At 35.4% G+C, this 15543-nt stretch overlaps 1 protein-coding gene across 48 annotated transcripts in view; it reads right to left on the bottom strand.

Annotated features, from left to right (window-relative positions):
- Positions 1-6943: 6943 nt before the first annotated feature.
- Positions 6944-15543, bottom strand: part of SOX5 (SRY-box transcription factor 5) — a 947484-nt gene continuing 938884 nt past the window's right edge. For all 48 annotated transcript variants that reach the window (XM_070620840.1, XM_070620831.1, XM_070620821.1 and 45 more), the window contains 2 exons: positions 13775-13991; positions 6944-11868 (listed from right to left, as the gene is read on the bottom strand). In XM_070620840.1, the coding sequence (XP_070476941.1) occupies positions 11565-11868; positions 13775-13991 (521 nt within the window). In that variant the 3' untranslated portion in view covers positions 6944-11564. The remainder of the gene's footprint in view (positions 11869-13774; positions 13992-15543) is intronic.

Genomic DNA, 15543 nt, shown 5'->3' on the forward strand with positions numbered 1-15543 from the left:
AACCATGGAAAGTGAAGTCACAGATAAGGGAAGAACTATTGTATTTTATTTCCATGCAGTTGAAATTTTTCCAGTTATATGCTGTTTATTTGTAGTTCAATTTTATTGGGTCAGAAAATATACTATGAATGATTTCTTTATGGTGCAGTACCCTGTCATTTTGGTCAATGTTCCACAGATACTTGAAAAGAATGTTAATTCTATCATCATTTTGGGGAAGTGATCTATAGATGTCAACTGGATCATGTTTGTTAATTGGTTCAGACATTCTATATCTTTACAGTCATTGAATGAAATGTATTAAAGCCATCTGTTATACTGGTGAATTTGTGTATTTCTCTGTTTAGTTCTGTCATGTTTTGTTTGTTTTATACCATTCGAAGTTATGATTTTTAGTATATAGATTTTAAAAATTCTCTTATCTTCCAATTGGATTGACTCTTTTATCATTTGAAATATGTTTATCTTTTGTAGTGCTTCTTGTCTGAAATTAGTATAGCTACAGCAGCTTTCTTTTCATTAGTGTTTGCATGATATATCTTCTTCCACCCTCTTACCTTCAACCATTTTGAGTTATATTTCTTGTGGTAGCATGTATTTTATTTTATTCAGTCTGACAATCCAAACTTTCTTTAGATTAGTTTGATTATTCCATTTTTTTCTTCTATCAAAAAGTTGATTATACATTCTATCACCATTCTATTTTTGGTTACCTAGAGACCACAGCTTGCATCATTGACTTCTTGATACTGCTAGACAATTAGAATTTTTAAAATTCGTTTATCCCCTTTCCTCATTTCATTATTATTGTCATGAATTTACTTAAATTGAATTTACTTTATTTAAAACTAGACAAGGCGTTGTGTTCAGATTTAACTCATTTATATTAACACATATTTTACCATTTCCATATAAATTTACCACATAAATGCTCTTCATTTATATCTGTGGGTCTATTTTTCCATGTGGAATCATTTTCTTTCAGCTTGAAAATATCCTTTTAATATTCCTTATTGTCAGGTCTGATGATGAGTCCTCCAAGCTTTTGTTTGTCTGAAAATATCTTTATTGCAATTACATTGTGATAGAATAGTTTTTGTGGTATATGAAATTGTAGTTTGGCAAGTTTTTCTTGAAGCACTGTAAAAATGTGATTTCATTGTTTCTAGATTCCATTGTTTCTATTGAGAAGTCAGCTGTTTAGTCTTTTGTCACTTTTTCGATGATAGTGTGTTTTTTTCTACGGCTGCTTCTAAGAATTTGTCTTCAGTTTTCAATGGTTTCACTATAATGTTTCTATACACGGTTTTCTTCTTATTTATCCTGCTTGGATTACCTGAGCTCCTTGAATCTGTGTAACATCTTTTTTAGTTTTAACAAGTTCTCAGCTACCCCCTCTTTAAATATTTCTTTTGATAAACCTCTATTTTTTATTAAACTATTTTCCTTTTCACTAACCCTGTGCTCCTCTGTGTCCACTTGATTATTATTTATAGATTTTACTCTTTATCTGTGTTGTCTATTTTTCATCTATTTTCCTTGTATATATTACCTATAGTTATGGTAAAGTCTTTATTTGCTAACTTCAATATCAGTATCACTTGAAGGCCTACATGTATTGTTTGTTTTTCCCTTGATTATCAGTCATCAGTCATTTTTTTGCCTTTTCATGTATTTAGAACTTTTTTATTCCTAAATATTTTATCTAAAAAACTGTGAAGAACTCATATGACTTAACCTTCTGCCAGGGTGGAATTTCCTATTCTTGTGTTAGACAGACAGGGAGAGGGGCAGATCCTCTTACTTTTATCAGGGATTTAGCTCTGTCAAGGCTGCTTGGCAGTTTTGGTAATGTTCAGGTGACCTCTATTTTGCCTCAGAGAATGATTTTCCCAAGGTTTGCTTGTGAACCTGGTAGATATTTGTCTCTGCAGCCATGAAAGACTACAGAGGATTCAGGTCTGCCCTTCTAAACTATCCAGCCCAACTCTTCAGTATCCTAGCCCTTGAAGATAAAATCTGACAAATGTCTTAAAAGGGAGACTAGCTCTACACTTGAAGTAGGTCCCATATCTCTGGCTGGTCTTTGCTTCCTAAGCAGTAAATGATAGATCAGTCTCCAGCAACTCACACAGCCCTAGAATTCAGCAAATATGCCATTAGTCAAACCAGTCTTGCAGTTGAGGTCCCTCAAGTATCTAATTTATCACTTCAGATTCACACAACTGCTTTGTTAATTTTTCTTTCACCCAGAAGTTGCCAAGTCTTTTACTGCAACACCCAGAATTAGTTAATGCCTTCATTAAATAGAAATGGCTAGCAATCATCAGCTTCACCTTGCTTTTCTGGAATTGTAATTCGTCTAGTCCTCCTTTCTCCCACAGTTTTCTAATGCCTTTAAAATACAATTTTGTAATTTCCAGCTTTTTCTAGTTTTTCCAGTGGGAGGTTAGCCATTCCCCACCTACCGCATTTATTTAGAAGTTGAACTCTCAGTAAATATAAAAGTGGTTCTTGTCCTCATTTGAAATCCTATCACTTACAGTTTCTGGTTCATTAATCATATTCTTATATTGTTTTATTGCTTAATGTGTGCCAGTTTTATTTCCTTGGAAATTACAAATGTTGAGGGAAGAAATGTTGTTTTATTTCTTGTATAGACCTATTATAATACTGAACATATCATAATTAAAAGCTAATTTGAAACATCTGATAGTTGAAAAAGCTAGTCTATGGGACATGATAAATATTCATCACAATCGCAATTCTTCTATCCTTATCCTTGTAAATCCTTGTCTAATCCACATATCGTTATCTATTCATATGTGCACTATTTCTCTCTCTGACCCCCTACAAATTGTCTTTATAAAACTCTGTTCAAGTGCTGATAGAGTAAGCACATATGAAACAAATCTACAGCTTTTGTAAATCTGCTTACAAAAAAAGTGGCTCTTTGCATTGTTTCTTATCCCTTAAGTGTGAAATTCATCTGAGAATATAGGGCAATGAAGGTTTATTTCTCATGATAAACTCGCATGCTTCCTTCAATTAAGCAATGAGAATTCTCTAATCCATGTAGTTTCTTCTTTGCCCTGACTGCTTGGAAAATAAGATCTCTGTTTTGTTAGTGATTAGAGTTATCCTTCTCAGTCAGTGTACACATCACACACACACAAATCTCTTTTGTAAAGAGACGAAAGGTAAAGAATAAGAAATAAAAAGGAATCACACACACACAAATGTATGTGTATGCTTGTATAGTGTGAGAGTGCACTTGTATAGTGTGTGTATAGGTGTGATTCCTTTTTATTTCTTACTCTTTACCTTTCGTCTCTTTATTTACTGTGCGCTAACTGTGCTGGCATTTTTGTACTTACATAGTTATTGTAAGCCACATCAAATTTTGAAAATGGGTGAAAGAGCCTATGACTTTATATAAAGCCAATGTGATGAACTAGGGCACCAGAGACACATCAACTTTGACAAGAGTTAGGCTTTTTATGGCCAAGAGGACCAGTTTAGCATCATTCACTTAATATTTGCCAAATATTGAATCATTAAGACAAGGAAAGACTAACCACACAACCTCCTATTATTCTTTTTATCAATCATTTTTCTTGACGTAATTTTTCATTTATAAAAATATTTAAATATCTTTCCATGATACAAGCTCAGGATTTGTGTGTTTAAAATTTTTATGAAAAGTGTAAAATTTACAAAACTTCGTAAAGTTTTCCAACATACACTTTGGGAATCTTAAGTATCTGAAAAATTGTGACCTTTTAAAGTTTTTACTATAACAATAGGAGATAAATCTCCACCAGAGGTTTTTATAAGCAAGAGTCTAAGATACAAATGACATAATAGACTATAATACCAAAACTTATAGATCTGAGGAATCAGCAAATTAGGGAGAAATTGATAATGCTTTAATGAGGACAATCTAAAATTTTCTCTGTGATATCTGTAGTTGGCACTTGTACCCAAATGTTATACCATTGGCAATTTTACTTTGTTTTCCAGATGTCAAATAAGCTCTGCCCATAAGAAAGCAGATTGTTAATTCCACTCATGCATGTTAACCCAGTAGAAGACAATGTTGCTTGAAGGAACGTTTCCAAATAAATAGAACAATTTGTGTAATTATTTGGGGCCTACGAGTATCGATTGTAGTCTTGAATCAAACAAGTCCATGCAATCACAATTTGTAAACTTGACTCCAGTCAATTGTTGGTTTGGAATATAAGGGAAAATGAATGCTTACTGAGGGCCAATGTGGGGTCAAGTTGAATAAAGTCAGTCTTCTGTGTAATTATCTATGTTCTATGATTTCTCTTTCAACCAGGACCACATGAATTTATTCAAAAAGTTATCACAAAGGTGATTTTTGTAAACAAAAGACTTTATTTCAAATATATTTTACAGTTTGTGTGTATTTAGGATTGCTTTCCAGACTCTGAAACTTAACACTAAATTCAACAGGCCATATACAAAATGGTGGTGTTCACTTAGGCCTACTGAATTCCTACAATTGCTGTGGGAATTTTCTTTTTCCTTTTTAAATTGAATTAATAGAGACATCAATGATAAAACAACTTTCATCCTCTTGGTTATATTTTGAATAGCAACAATGTACCATTCCATTTCATATTCACGTGCATGTTTAGAAAACGGTAGTAGTGGGGGGAGTAAAATCTTATGTATCTGGACCTAATTAAAAGATGATGATATATTGTGATCACAGCTGAAGTGGTTCATTCTCGGTGGTAAAATAGTTTGCTAAGCAAATTGGAAGAACAAACAAAATTGTAAGACAGATGTTTAGCCTGTTTAAGAAAACATAACTATTTTTAAGAACTTTTAGCAATACTATTGCATACACTTTACATACAAATTACAATGCTTGCTTATAAAACAGGTCTTTGCAGCTAGCTATTAGGTTGCTTTAGAAACTCAAGAAAAATAAATCGGAATTTTTTCATAAATATTGTTTAACTCAGACATTGAACTGATCATGCTTACCTGCACCTCCATTGCCATCACTGAGGTTTCAATGATGATGGCGAGTTTAAAGAGGGATGACTTCTGAACTTTAAAATTTGGTAAGAATGACAGTATCCTGATTTTTTTAAAAACATATATGTGAACTTCCTTAAACGCCAACAACTTAAATTGGCAAAATTGAGATAAATGAAAAAAAGAGAATGGGTTTCTTTTCACTATTGCCAGTATTTTTTTGGTTCTTCAAGGCATTGGCAGTAAGAAAACAATCTATTATTGCACGCTAGTCCTAAGTATTCCCTAAGAAAGTAAAAAACATAAAGGCCAAAAAAGAATCTTTTTAAATTGGACTATTGCAGGACAAAACAAAGTGAATTTAATTTGCTAGGAGACAAAGAGCAGTGTTTGGGACTTGGCCCCTTGGATGAGCCAAGTTTCATAACCAGATAAGATTTTCCCCATCCACATACACGTGGCAGATCCTGATGATGCTGTTTCCTGAAAAAATAGGATGATAGGTGGTCTATTAATAAACACTACTTGGAATGTTTATTTCTTACTTTCTACAATAGGTATTTTCCTTTCAAAATAACCTTGATTTGTTTTGCACATATTAAGTGGGTGTAGTTTTGTGTGTTTCAGTTATATTTTCTGTGTTCCACTTGCCTGGAGTCTGTGAAGCCTACTGCTTTGCCATGATGAACAACGTGAGAAGCACAAACAAGGACCACATGTGACAGGGTACTGGGGCATCAAATGCTCTTGAAAACAATCTATGAAGAGACAGCTTGAGAGCTCTTTCCACTCTCAAACTCTTGCCTACGCACTGACCCTCAGATTCAAGGTTTTCACAGATGCCTAAGGTTAAACTATGGTGGGCAATAGGATCTGCAGAATTTGACACGGGTAGAAGGTAGATAGAAGAGGAAAATAGCCCCATCTCCTGGTTGTTCTGAAACATCAGCGCGTGCAGAATAATTATTTGGAAATGCTAAATAGCAACAGCTTTATCTTTATCCCTAGAGATTCTGATTCACTACATCTGGAGTTGGGCCCAGGAATGTACATTTCTAACAGTTAATTCTGAAGCAGGTGTTCCATGGAGCAGACTTTGTAAATTACTTCTTTTAAGGGATACAATGGGCAAAGTGTTAGCAGAGTATGTCCTCTTTATATACTTACTTTATATTCATTTGAACCAGATGTTATCTGACCCCAGTGTCTTGATACTTACTGAAAAACCAACCAACCAACCAAACAAAAACCCTTACAGGAAACTATTACACATAGAACTATCAAGATAGAAAAACACACTATGGTGAAATACTTGTCTCTACAAGCAAAAATGGCCATTGGAAAGAAAGGAGACTTCTTGTTTTTAATATTTGCTTAAAAAGTTGAAGGAAGAATCCAGAGGGTAATGTCAGAGTTTAAACAATTTAGAAATATGCAGGATTCCAAATTAGATACCAGCAAGGTGAAAATTATTTTAGTTATTAGTAATTGCATAACCTGAAATTTAGAATATTTTTCTATACAAACAGTAGTCTGAAATACAATTCTAAAGTGCAGAAACCCCATCCCATTGACAGAGTCAAGCTTGGGAAAACAACATGAAGGGTGCTTCAATTTGGGCTGTAGGATTTTTAAGTGTATTAGACTCAATTTCACATAAGAGGGACATCTTTTGACATTACAGTGAAGTTAGATCCCTGTCTGATGGGATGATTATAAAAAGGCCTGGATGTCGTTCTTGCAATGTCCATCTCTAAGAATTAAACCATTAGTTCTCATTTAAAGTCAACTTTAGTTGACTTTAGGAAGTGGGGTTATTATACTGAAAACAAAATTAAAGTATTTTCCATACTTTTACTCTTTTCATAATAAACTAATGATTACACCTTTAAAACAAGAATTGTGAAAAGAAACACAGTATAATAGGTAAAGAACACATTTGCTGTTTTTATTGGTGCCTTGCATGGCAGTAATACTGAAAAAAGAGAATGCAAAAACAAAAAACAAAAAACAAAAAAAACAGGTTGGTGGCAACCCACATCCTTTTTTTTAAGAGTACATAAACTCCTGTTTTATTTTTATTGTGGCATGAATGATAACATAAAACCAAAAACATGAAAATATACAACTTATATTACACTATGTGTTATGAACAAAATATAAATCTATAACTCTATGTTATATTTACATAATTATTTATTTTATTAAATTTCAAGTGAGATGGTAGGTTGCACATACTTTGTTTTAAGCTCCAGGCATTTGATTGTCTCTTTTCTATTTTTTCCCATTTTTACTCATAAAATCCAAAATGTTAGAAGGACTAAGAGCTTTAGAGCCAGCGGAGCCATATAAATACTGTTTTAGTGAACCAGTGACAGAAACACTGGGGAGGACAGGAATCGATCAGTAGAAAACTCAACACAACATTATCTTCAACCTGGAAAACTGATAGTTATAGGAAACTTTAAAATTAAATACTGTAAAAGCCTGTCTAAAGGAAAACCTATGCCCTACAAGACAAAGAAATATCTGAACCACTTTAAGTGGGCTTCATATTTTTCCTTGCAGATCCCATAATATTTATTTTACTATTAACTTGATAAACAAATATTTTATAAACCTGTTTGTAAATATACAGTTGTTTATTACAATTCAATAATTTACTCATTAGAATGAATGAAAATGTAATTATTTTTGATGTTTTCCATGTGATATAAGAGGTTTCTTCTGGGAAAAGTAACAACTTCTGGATTAAGAAAATATCTGAAATTGGATCATAAAATAGTTAAAGATAATTTTCTTTAAGTGAATTAAGGTAAAAGTCTACTCCAGAAATCAAATCTATGAAATAATTTCATCAAAGAAAACTCTTTTATATTTGTTCCTTATAAGAGGATTTGGTTTCAAGAATGATTATGTTCTTTGGAGGGATTTTATACATGGTTAACTTTTAACTGCAGACGCCAAATAAATGGTAAAAATTGACTTAACTAATTTAGGTATAAATGTACTGAAGAATAGTTTTGTGTTTTAGCCAAGTGTAGTAACTAGCCAAATTATTAGTAACTTATAAATGAGCAACTTTAACCTATTTTCTCCAGTGGTGTTCTCTTAGATTCGTATTAAAACATGACTATTTTTAGAGGAACTTATTACAACAGCCATAAAAATACAGAATTCTGGCAAGATTATTCCTCAGTACTGGGGTGAGCGTGTGCGTGTGCGTGTGTGTGTGTGTGAGACAGAGAGAGAGAGAGATGTGAACACGTACATAGGAAAGGAGAGAGGAGGGAAACTTCACGTTTGTTTTAGTTTGATCTTACTCTCATTTCCTTTACCTTATCTTTTTTGGTCATCATGGGGCACAGAAAAAGAATACAAGGTTTTAGGATCCTCTGCAAAAATTATGAACCAATCAAATGCCAAAAAGGCAATGTGTTAACACAGTAAGTTGCTATTCGTAGCACCTTTTATCAAATGACTTCAAAGCACTTTAAACATTAATATAATTTTCTTTTGGGGAAAACTAAGGAAAAAAAATTGTGACACGCAGTGAATTAGATGTCAGAACCGAGAGCATAATGCAGGGCTATGAACTTGCTTTGTGCGTCAGTCCACACACAGTTCAGTCTCTCTGACATAAACCTAATTAAATAAAATTAACTTCAGAATTTCAGCAGCTAAAGGTCACCATTAACAATTTTGTTTTCCCCTTCAAATAAAACAAAATAAAGAATAAACAAAAAAAGACCAAAACAGACGTATTTTGTCAATTCACTGGTAAGTGTGTTAGAACTGGTTTCAGCCGTGAATGCCCTCTGTGGCATCTACCTGGAGCTAAAACAAAGTATTCTTGTAGCCCAAAGTCATGAAATGAAAACAAAGCATCTTTATAACACGGTGTAAGATAAGTATCCAGCAAACGTGAGAGGTGAACCCACATAAGTCAGGAAGAATTTGTTAACAAAGACAGAGAACAAATTTTTTAAATTCTGTTTTCACATTGTACATAATAACGATATAAAAACAAGTGTCTATTTTTTTCTTATCCAGAGTGCTTAAAAACAAAACAAAACAAACAAAAACAAAAAAATTGGCTCTAGATGACTGTGGCAATTAAATAACTAAAATGAGTGATGAGAGCATAAGTTAATTAAGATTGAACACGACCCTCCTATTAATTCACTCCTTTGTGTTAAACACTGGAACTTGACATTGTTGGGGCCAAATTTTTAAAAAGGAGAAAACTTATGGAAGGAGAAGTAAAATTGTGTGGGTGAATGTGTGTGTGTGTGTGTGTGTGTGTGTGAGAATATATATACATATATATGTATATATATATATGTTGGAGATGGAAATTTGTTTTAAATATCTAACAGCTTATTGGCTGCACTTCCAAATCAGAGCAGAATAAAATAGAAAGGGAGAAATAAATTATACATAACTTACTAATCTGGGAACAGCTGACCATTATTATTATTATTACTATTATTATTATTATTTTATCATCATCATCATCATTATTACAACACTAGCAAAAAGAGGCAGTTCAAATGAAAATACAGTCATCAAAAACAAACAGGAAAACAAACAAAACAAAATCTCTGACATGCAGGATATGATCAGCTCCTCCAAGCAAAACCCCAGAGCAAGTCTTTTGAGAGAGAGAAAAATAAAAAGGACTTTTTTCTTACTTAAATGTAAAAATCAAACTTTAGGGTTGCGATTAGGGAGTGGGATAGGAAAGTGATGACTGGAGTGAAACCATGGCACATCCAAGCTACTGGTTGGAGTATTTACTGTCTGATGCTTCAGCACAAATAATGGCAACTGACTTTAAATGATTCTGTATTTATTTGTATACGCCCTACAAGTGCCTTGGCATTTGGCTGGCAAAATCTAAATAAGCAGTCCCGTTACCACTCATTGTTGCTCTATGCACATACTGTGCTGGAACCAAAAATTGGACTTCAGTGGGTTCATCTTACAGCAAAGTAAGAGTAATGGCAAGATTGCTGGGTTCAGCCAGGCTGCATTTTGCAGGGCTGCAACAACATTTAATCAAATCCTGCTTTTTATGGCATGAGATGCACATGGCCCACAATTCTGAAATGCAAATGGCCTCCACCTTATTTCATGGAGAGATGAAAAAGACCATATAAAATCATCAGTTCCATTTCCTGATCAGGAAAGAACGGAATGTTGAAGAAATAAGCTAATTCTATATTTCTGGAAAATGGCCAAATACATTCAAGGAAAACAAACAGAAATCATTAAGTAGCAAACGTTAATGGAACGAACTGACCAGGGAGAAGGGACATCTGGGAGCAGTTTGCTAGTAGCTTCCATTTTATACATGCACACCTTTATTACACAGGGCCACCTGACTCATCCAATAATAATCATATTAGAAATTTAAAAATATAATTTCTGAGCCCTATATTAGTTAAGTTGTCATTTGAAGTGCAAAGTCAAGGTCAAGTTTGCTTCCAGACCAGTCACTTAGGAGGATGTGGGATTTCATCCCCAGATGTGGGTTTAACTCACAATGGTCCAACATTATTCCTATTAGTACCATAATCACACACATACATACACACAAAAATCCGAGATCAGAAAATATTTTTTCTCTAAATTTCTTATGTCTCTCTCTCTTTTCACCTGAGAACAGCACCTACAGTTTCCATTAAAAAAAAAGTCAAATCTCACCAGCTGCTGGTATTTCAGGTTTTTCAAGGGATTGTCTAAGATATAACACTGTTCTAACTTAAGAAGGAACAGGAAAAAGGAAAGGGAAAAAATGAACAGGGTCAACACTTCAGTACAAATTTGGCACTTGCTCAAAGATGTAGTGTGGTGTGCAATAGACAAAGAAAGTCCTCTGAAGAAAATAATTGCTTATTTTGTGGTGGATAGCAAGGAAGTTAAAAACAGGCTCTTTTTCCCTCTTCCCCCCCATGCACAGACTTCCATCTTTAAAGTATAGAGATGGAAAAGGTGGAGAGAAGTAAAGAGAAATTCATCTTTCTTTTTCTGTCAGGTGCATTACAAAAAAAAAAAAAAAGGAAAGGAAAGAAAAAGAAAAGGAAAAAACCCAGAAACCCCAAAAAACAAAACTTATTTCTTTTTAAAAATTGTAGCACAAAACAACAAAACACATTCACAAGCCACTTGTTGGCACTGTGTACCTGAGTGAGAATTTCTAGAACATTGTAGAACAAACAGCCATAAAGTTTATTAAAAAAAAAAAAGTTGACGGGTAAGACTTCAGTGCTTGGATGTAGCAGCTGAATTACTGGCATTATGTTACCCATAGCTTATTTCAATCTCTTGTTGTTGATATTGTTGTTTGCTTGTTGTATTTTTGTTTTTCCTTTCCAAGCCTTTTGAGGCTGAGGTCTATTAGTCAGCTGATGTCCCAACTAGTTAAGACTAACAGTTAAAGTAACAGTCAGTGTATGAGAAAGTTAATGTGCTTGGCCACTGGTAAGGATGAACCAGCTAGGGCTTCTTTAAGTCCTAAGGTCACAACAACCTTTTGACCCTTATCAGTTGGCTTGTCCTGCAATATGGTTTTCACTGTCACTCCCATAATCTACATCTGGATCATCCTCTTCCTCATCGTACTCATCATAAATTTCTCCGTTGATGTCCTCAGGCTGTATCTCTTCTTTGATATGTGGCTCCTCTCCTTTCACACCGTAAGTGCTCTGGATAACAGGCATCCCGGGCTCTGGGCTGCTCGACACGCTCGAGTGCTCCGAGGGCAGGTGAGGGGAGGGCATTCCGGCCATGGCAATGGCTCCAGGGTACACAACACCAGCAGTGGCGATAGGGATCTGTGCTTGTTGCCTATCAGAGAGAATTCCCAAAAAACACTGTGGGTGGGTGAACAGTCAGATGCAAGCCTTACTAGACAATTAATTTGCTCAGCTCATCCAACTCTAAGGGAGAGATTTTCACCCTAATGCCCAGCATTTTAAAAATTGTTTTCTACTTTGATTCAATACCTTACTTCTGTAGCGTGCTTTATAGATGATAAGACATTTACGTGTGTCACTCCTTTGATTCTGAAAATGATTCTGTTTTCTTACTATTCTATTTTATGAAAAGACTGAGGTGCAGAAAGATTAAGCAGAAGAACCCAAGTCCTTGACCCCAAGTTCATTTTCCCTTCACTATAACATGCAGAAACAGTTTTTTAAAAAAATTAAACCTAAAGACAATTCAATTTTAATGGAAAAATTCTAGAGCATTACAGCTCTCAAAATGAAATATTACTGCCAAGAACTCACCAGAACTGAACAATATCACATTGTCCACTTGGTCCCTGAAATAGTTTTAGGTCAGGGTAGGACGCAGGGCCTGCCTCATGGGTGGACAACCTCTGCAGTTGCACCGGCCCTGGGGCTTAGAAAGATCCTATACTTGGTTTTAAGTTCTGTTGTGACAGCCTTGAAATTCTTAAGAACTTTTCAGCAGGGACCCCACATTTTCACTTTGCACTGGGCTCCACAAATTACGTAGCTGGTCCTAGTGGGAAGGGATTAACAGATGATGTTCATTCACGCCTTCTTTCATTCACTCAAATGCTTACTATTCCCCAAGAAGTGTTGGGTTTCATGCTCAGCTTTGAGAGGAGTCAGGCACTGGGATATAAATCACAGACCCTTGGACAGAGCAGGCAGACTCCTTCACGGGACTGGAGGGGACAGGGCAGATGTGCAAAGGTTTATTCTAAGGCATCCTCTGGCCATTTTCAGAATAGTATTTATTATTCTAAGAAGCTCTCGGGATCTTACTTACTTCTGTTCCACATACGAGCAACTTTGTTTCTACGTTTTTTGAGAAAATTCTACAGAAGCGATGTGGCTGCAGGCAGCATATTATGACACTGTCAACAGCCTCGCCACAGGAAGCAGGGTGAAACATCCTGAGAGCTGCATTCTTCATTCCGAAGGGAACTTTCCCCTTCACACCTCACGGTGCCCTAAATAGAATCCTTACTTTGTGATCCACAAAGGCCACACCTGTGCCCTGACAGCCCAGAAGTCTTTCTATATTCAGAAACAAGTGTTTCTTTCCTTTGAAATCATTTCTATGTTGTATCATCTCAACTAAGTTTTTGGTTGTTGTGGAATTTATCTCTGTGAAGCCTTGGAAGTAATGAAAACCAAGTGGGAAAAGAACCAGTAATGCTTCTGTTGTTTTGTTTTTTTCTTTCGGTTTTTTTTGAGGAAGATTAGCCCCGAGGTAACATCCACCACCATCTTCCTCCTTTTGGTGAGGAAGATTGGCCCTGAGCTAACATCTGTGCCCATCTTCCTCTATTTTATATGTGGAATGCTGCCACGGCATGGCTTGATAAGCTGTGCCCAGGTCCGCGCCTGGGATCTGAACCGGCGAAGCCCTGGCTGTCAAAACAGAACGAGTGAACTTAACTGCTATGCCACCGGGCCAGCCCCTATGCTTCTACGTTTTTAATAGTGAACTTCAAAATTATTTACTTTTAGATACTTTATTTTCGCACCAGCTGTTAACAAAGCTCATGTTGGAGCCATCCTTCTAGGAGCTGGGAGTGAATTCACATGGAAGTACTCTTTTCCAGGATCATGTAGGGGACAGTTTAGTCTCTGAAAATACACTGTGTTCAGGTTCTTTTTCAAAATGCTGCTTTGCAACTGAACAAATATGTTTCACATCCCATTAAGTATAACAGGAAGTTTTCCTTTTGAAAAAATGACCAAAAGGGCCGTACCCAACGTTGAAGTACTGCCGCATTTCCTGCCGCCGGTTCCGCATGATTGCCTTGTATTCCCCGATGCGCAGCTTTTTGCCGTCCACGAGGCAGGTGCGCTTCGGCCTGGGCTTGTATTTGTAGTCAGGGTACTTCTCCAGGTGCTGCTTGCTGAGCCGGGCTTGTTCCTCATAATATGGCTGTTTCTCTAGGTTTGTCATAGCTTTCCAGCGAGATCCTATGAGGAAAAGAAGGTTAGGATTCTAATTTGCACAGCTGCGAAGGATCCTAAAAAGATATAACTGAGAACAAGTAAGTCTAAAGTAAAAATGTTGGTCAAAACTCATAAACACATAAAAATGCTTTTGATTGGTGAGCTGTGACTCAAGAGGTGAGAGCCCACAAGAACAGAGGCGTTGATGGCTGTGTCCTCAAAGGAACTGTGTACCCAAAGATACAAACACTGAGTAATATATATATGCTTTTTGGCTTGAATTAACAATTTGTATATTATGTACTTAAAAGCTCATAGAGAATTTAATTTCTACATTAGATCATAATCTAATTCAACTGTGAACAAAATATTATGCAAAAACTCTACATATTTTGAATCTGAGGCTAATTAGCTATTGGGTATTTTTATGTGGGGTACATTACTGACTACAAAGTTTTCTAACATATATTACATGTAATTCTCATTCTCCCCTAAATGTTTAAGTATGCTTACATGAATGATTGCAATTAAAAATTCATTTCATAAAATTTTAATTATAAAATATTATATTAATGAACATGCACTGGGTAACTACTGTGTGCTAGATACTATGCTAAAAATTTTACATAAGTTGTCTCATTTTTACCTTTCACCACAATCCTGTAAGACAGAGGAGATCGATGAGAAAATTGAAGTTCAAAGAGATGAAGTAACTTACCCAAGGTCACACAACTACTAAATTGCAGATCTGTGACTCAGACTCAGGTTTGATGGAACTGAAAGTGTGGTACACGGTATGTATTTACACACCTATTCCCATCTACTTAATATGATCTAGCAGAGGTCACAATTACAATAATAAGTATGTACTGAGATTTTTCTCTTAATAAATCACTTTCAATAATATATAAAGATGTCTTCTCCTGTGATATAGTATGCAATAATAATGTTAATCCAACTTGCTTTTCCCCTTCTTTTCACTTTTAATTTTGGTTTGGATTCAACCAGGATTGTGAAAAAAAACTGTTTGAAATGTAATTAAAAATAGTTTATGCTAACTCTCAATACAGACGTGATTTAAAGTTTTGATTCTATCAGTACGGCTATGTGTAGTAGTAACAAAGGCAATAGTAACAATGTTTATTTTTTATTAACAATGTGAGAAAAATCCATCTATTTGCAGATGAAATGTGTTTATCCGCAAGGAATCAACTCAGCTCTACCCAAACGCACACAGACCAAGAGAACTGGAATTCGGAGATTCCTACCAAATATCTCCTGCACTTGCTGCCTTTACCTGCCTTCCAAAGTCATCTGAGCAAGATCTTAAGAGCTTTTGAATGGGGTCATAACTCAACTATAACTGCTATCTCAAGTGCAAATCGCGCACTGATGAACAGTTCTTCCCTACGAAAGCTCAGTATGAGCTGTTCTATTTATTAAAGAATTGCAGTGAAAGGGATAATCTCTCTTCCCTTATAATTGCTTCCTATTGGAGCAGATGTTGCCTGGGTGGGTACAGCCACGTAGGTGTTACAAAGATTTATAAACAGCTTTTTCCAATCTAGACGGCAAC

The sequence above is a fragment of the Equus przewalskii genome, chromosome 5 (assembly GCF_037783145.1).
Source record: "Equus przewalskii isolate Varuska chromosome 5, EquPr2, whole genome shotgun sequence".
NCBI classification, from domain to species: domain Eukaryota; kingdom Metazoa; phylum Chordata; class Mammalia; order Perissodactyla; family Equidae; genus Equus; species Equus przewalskii.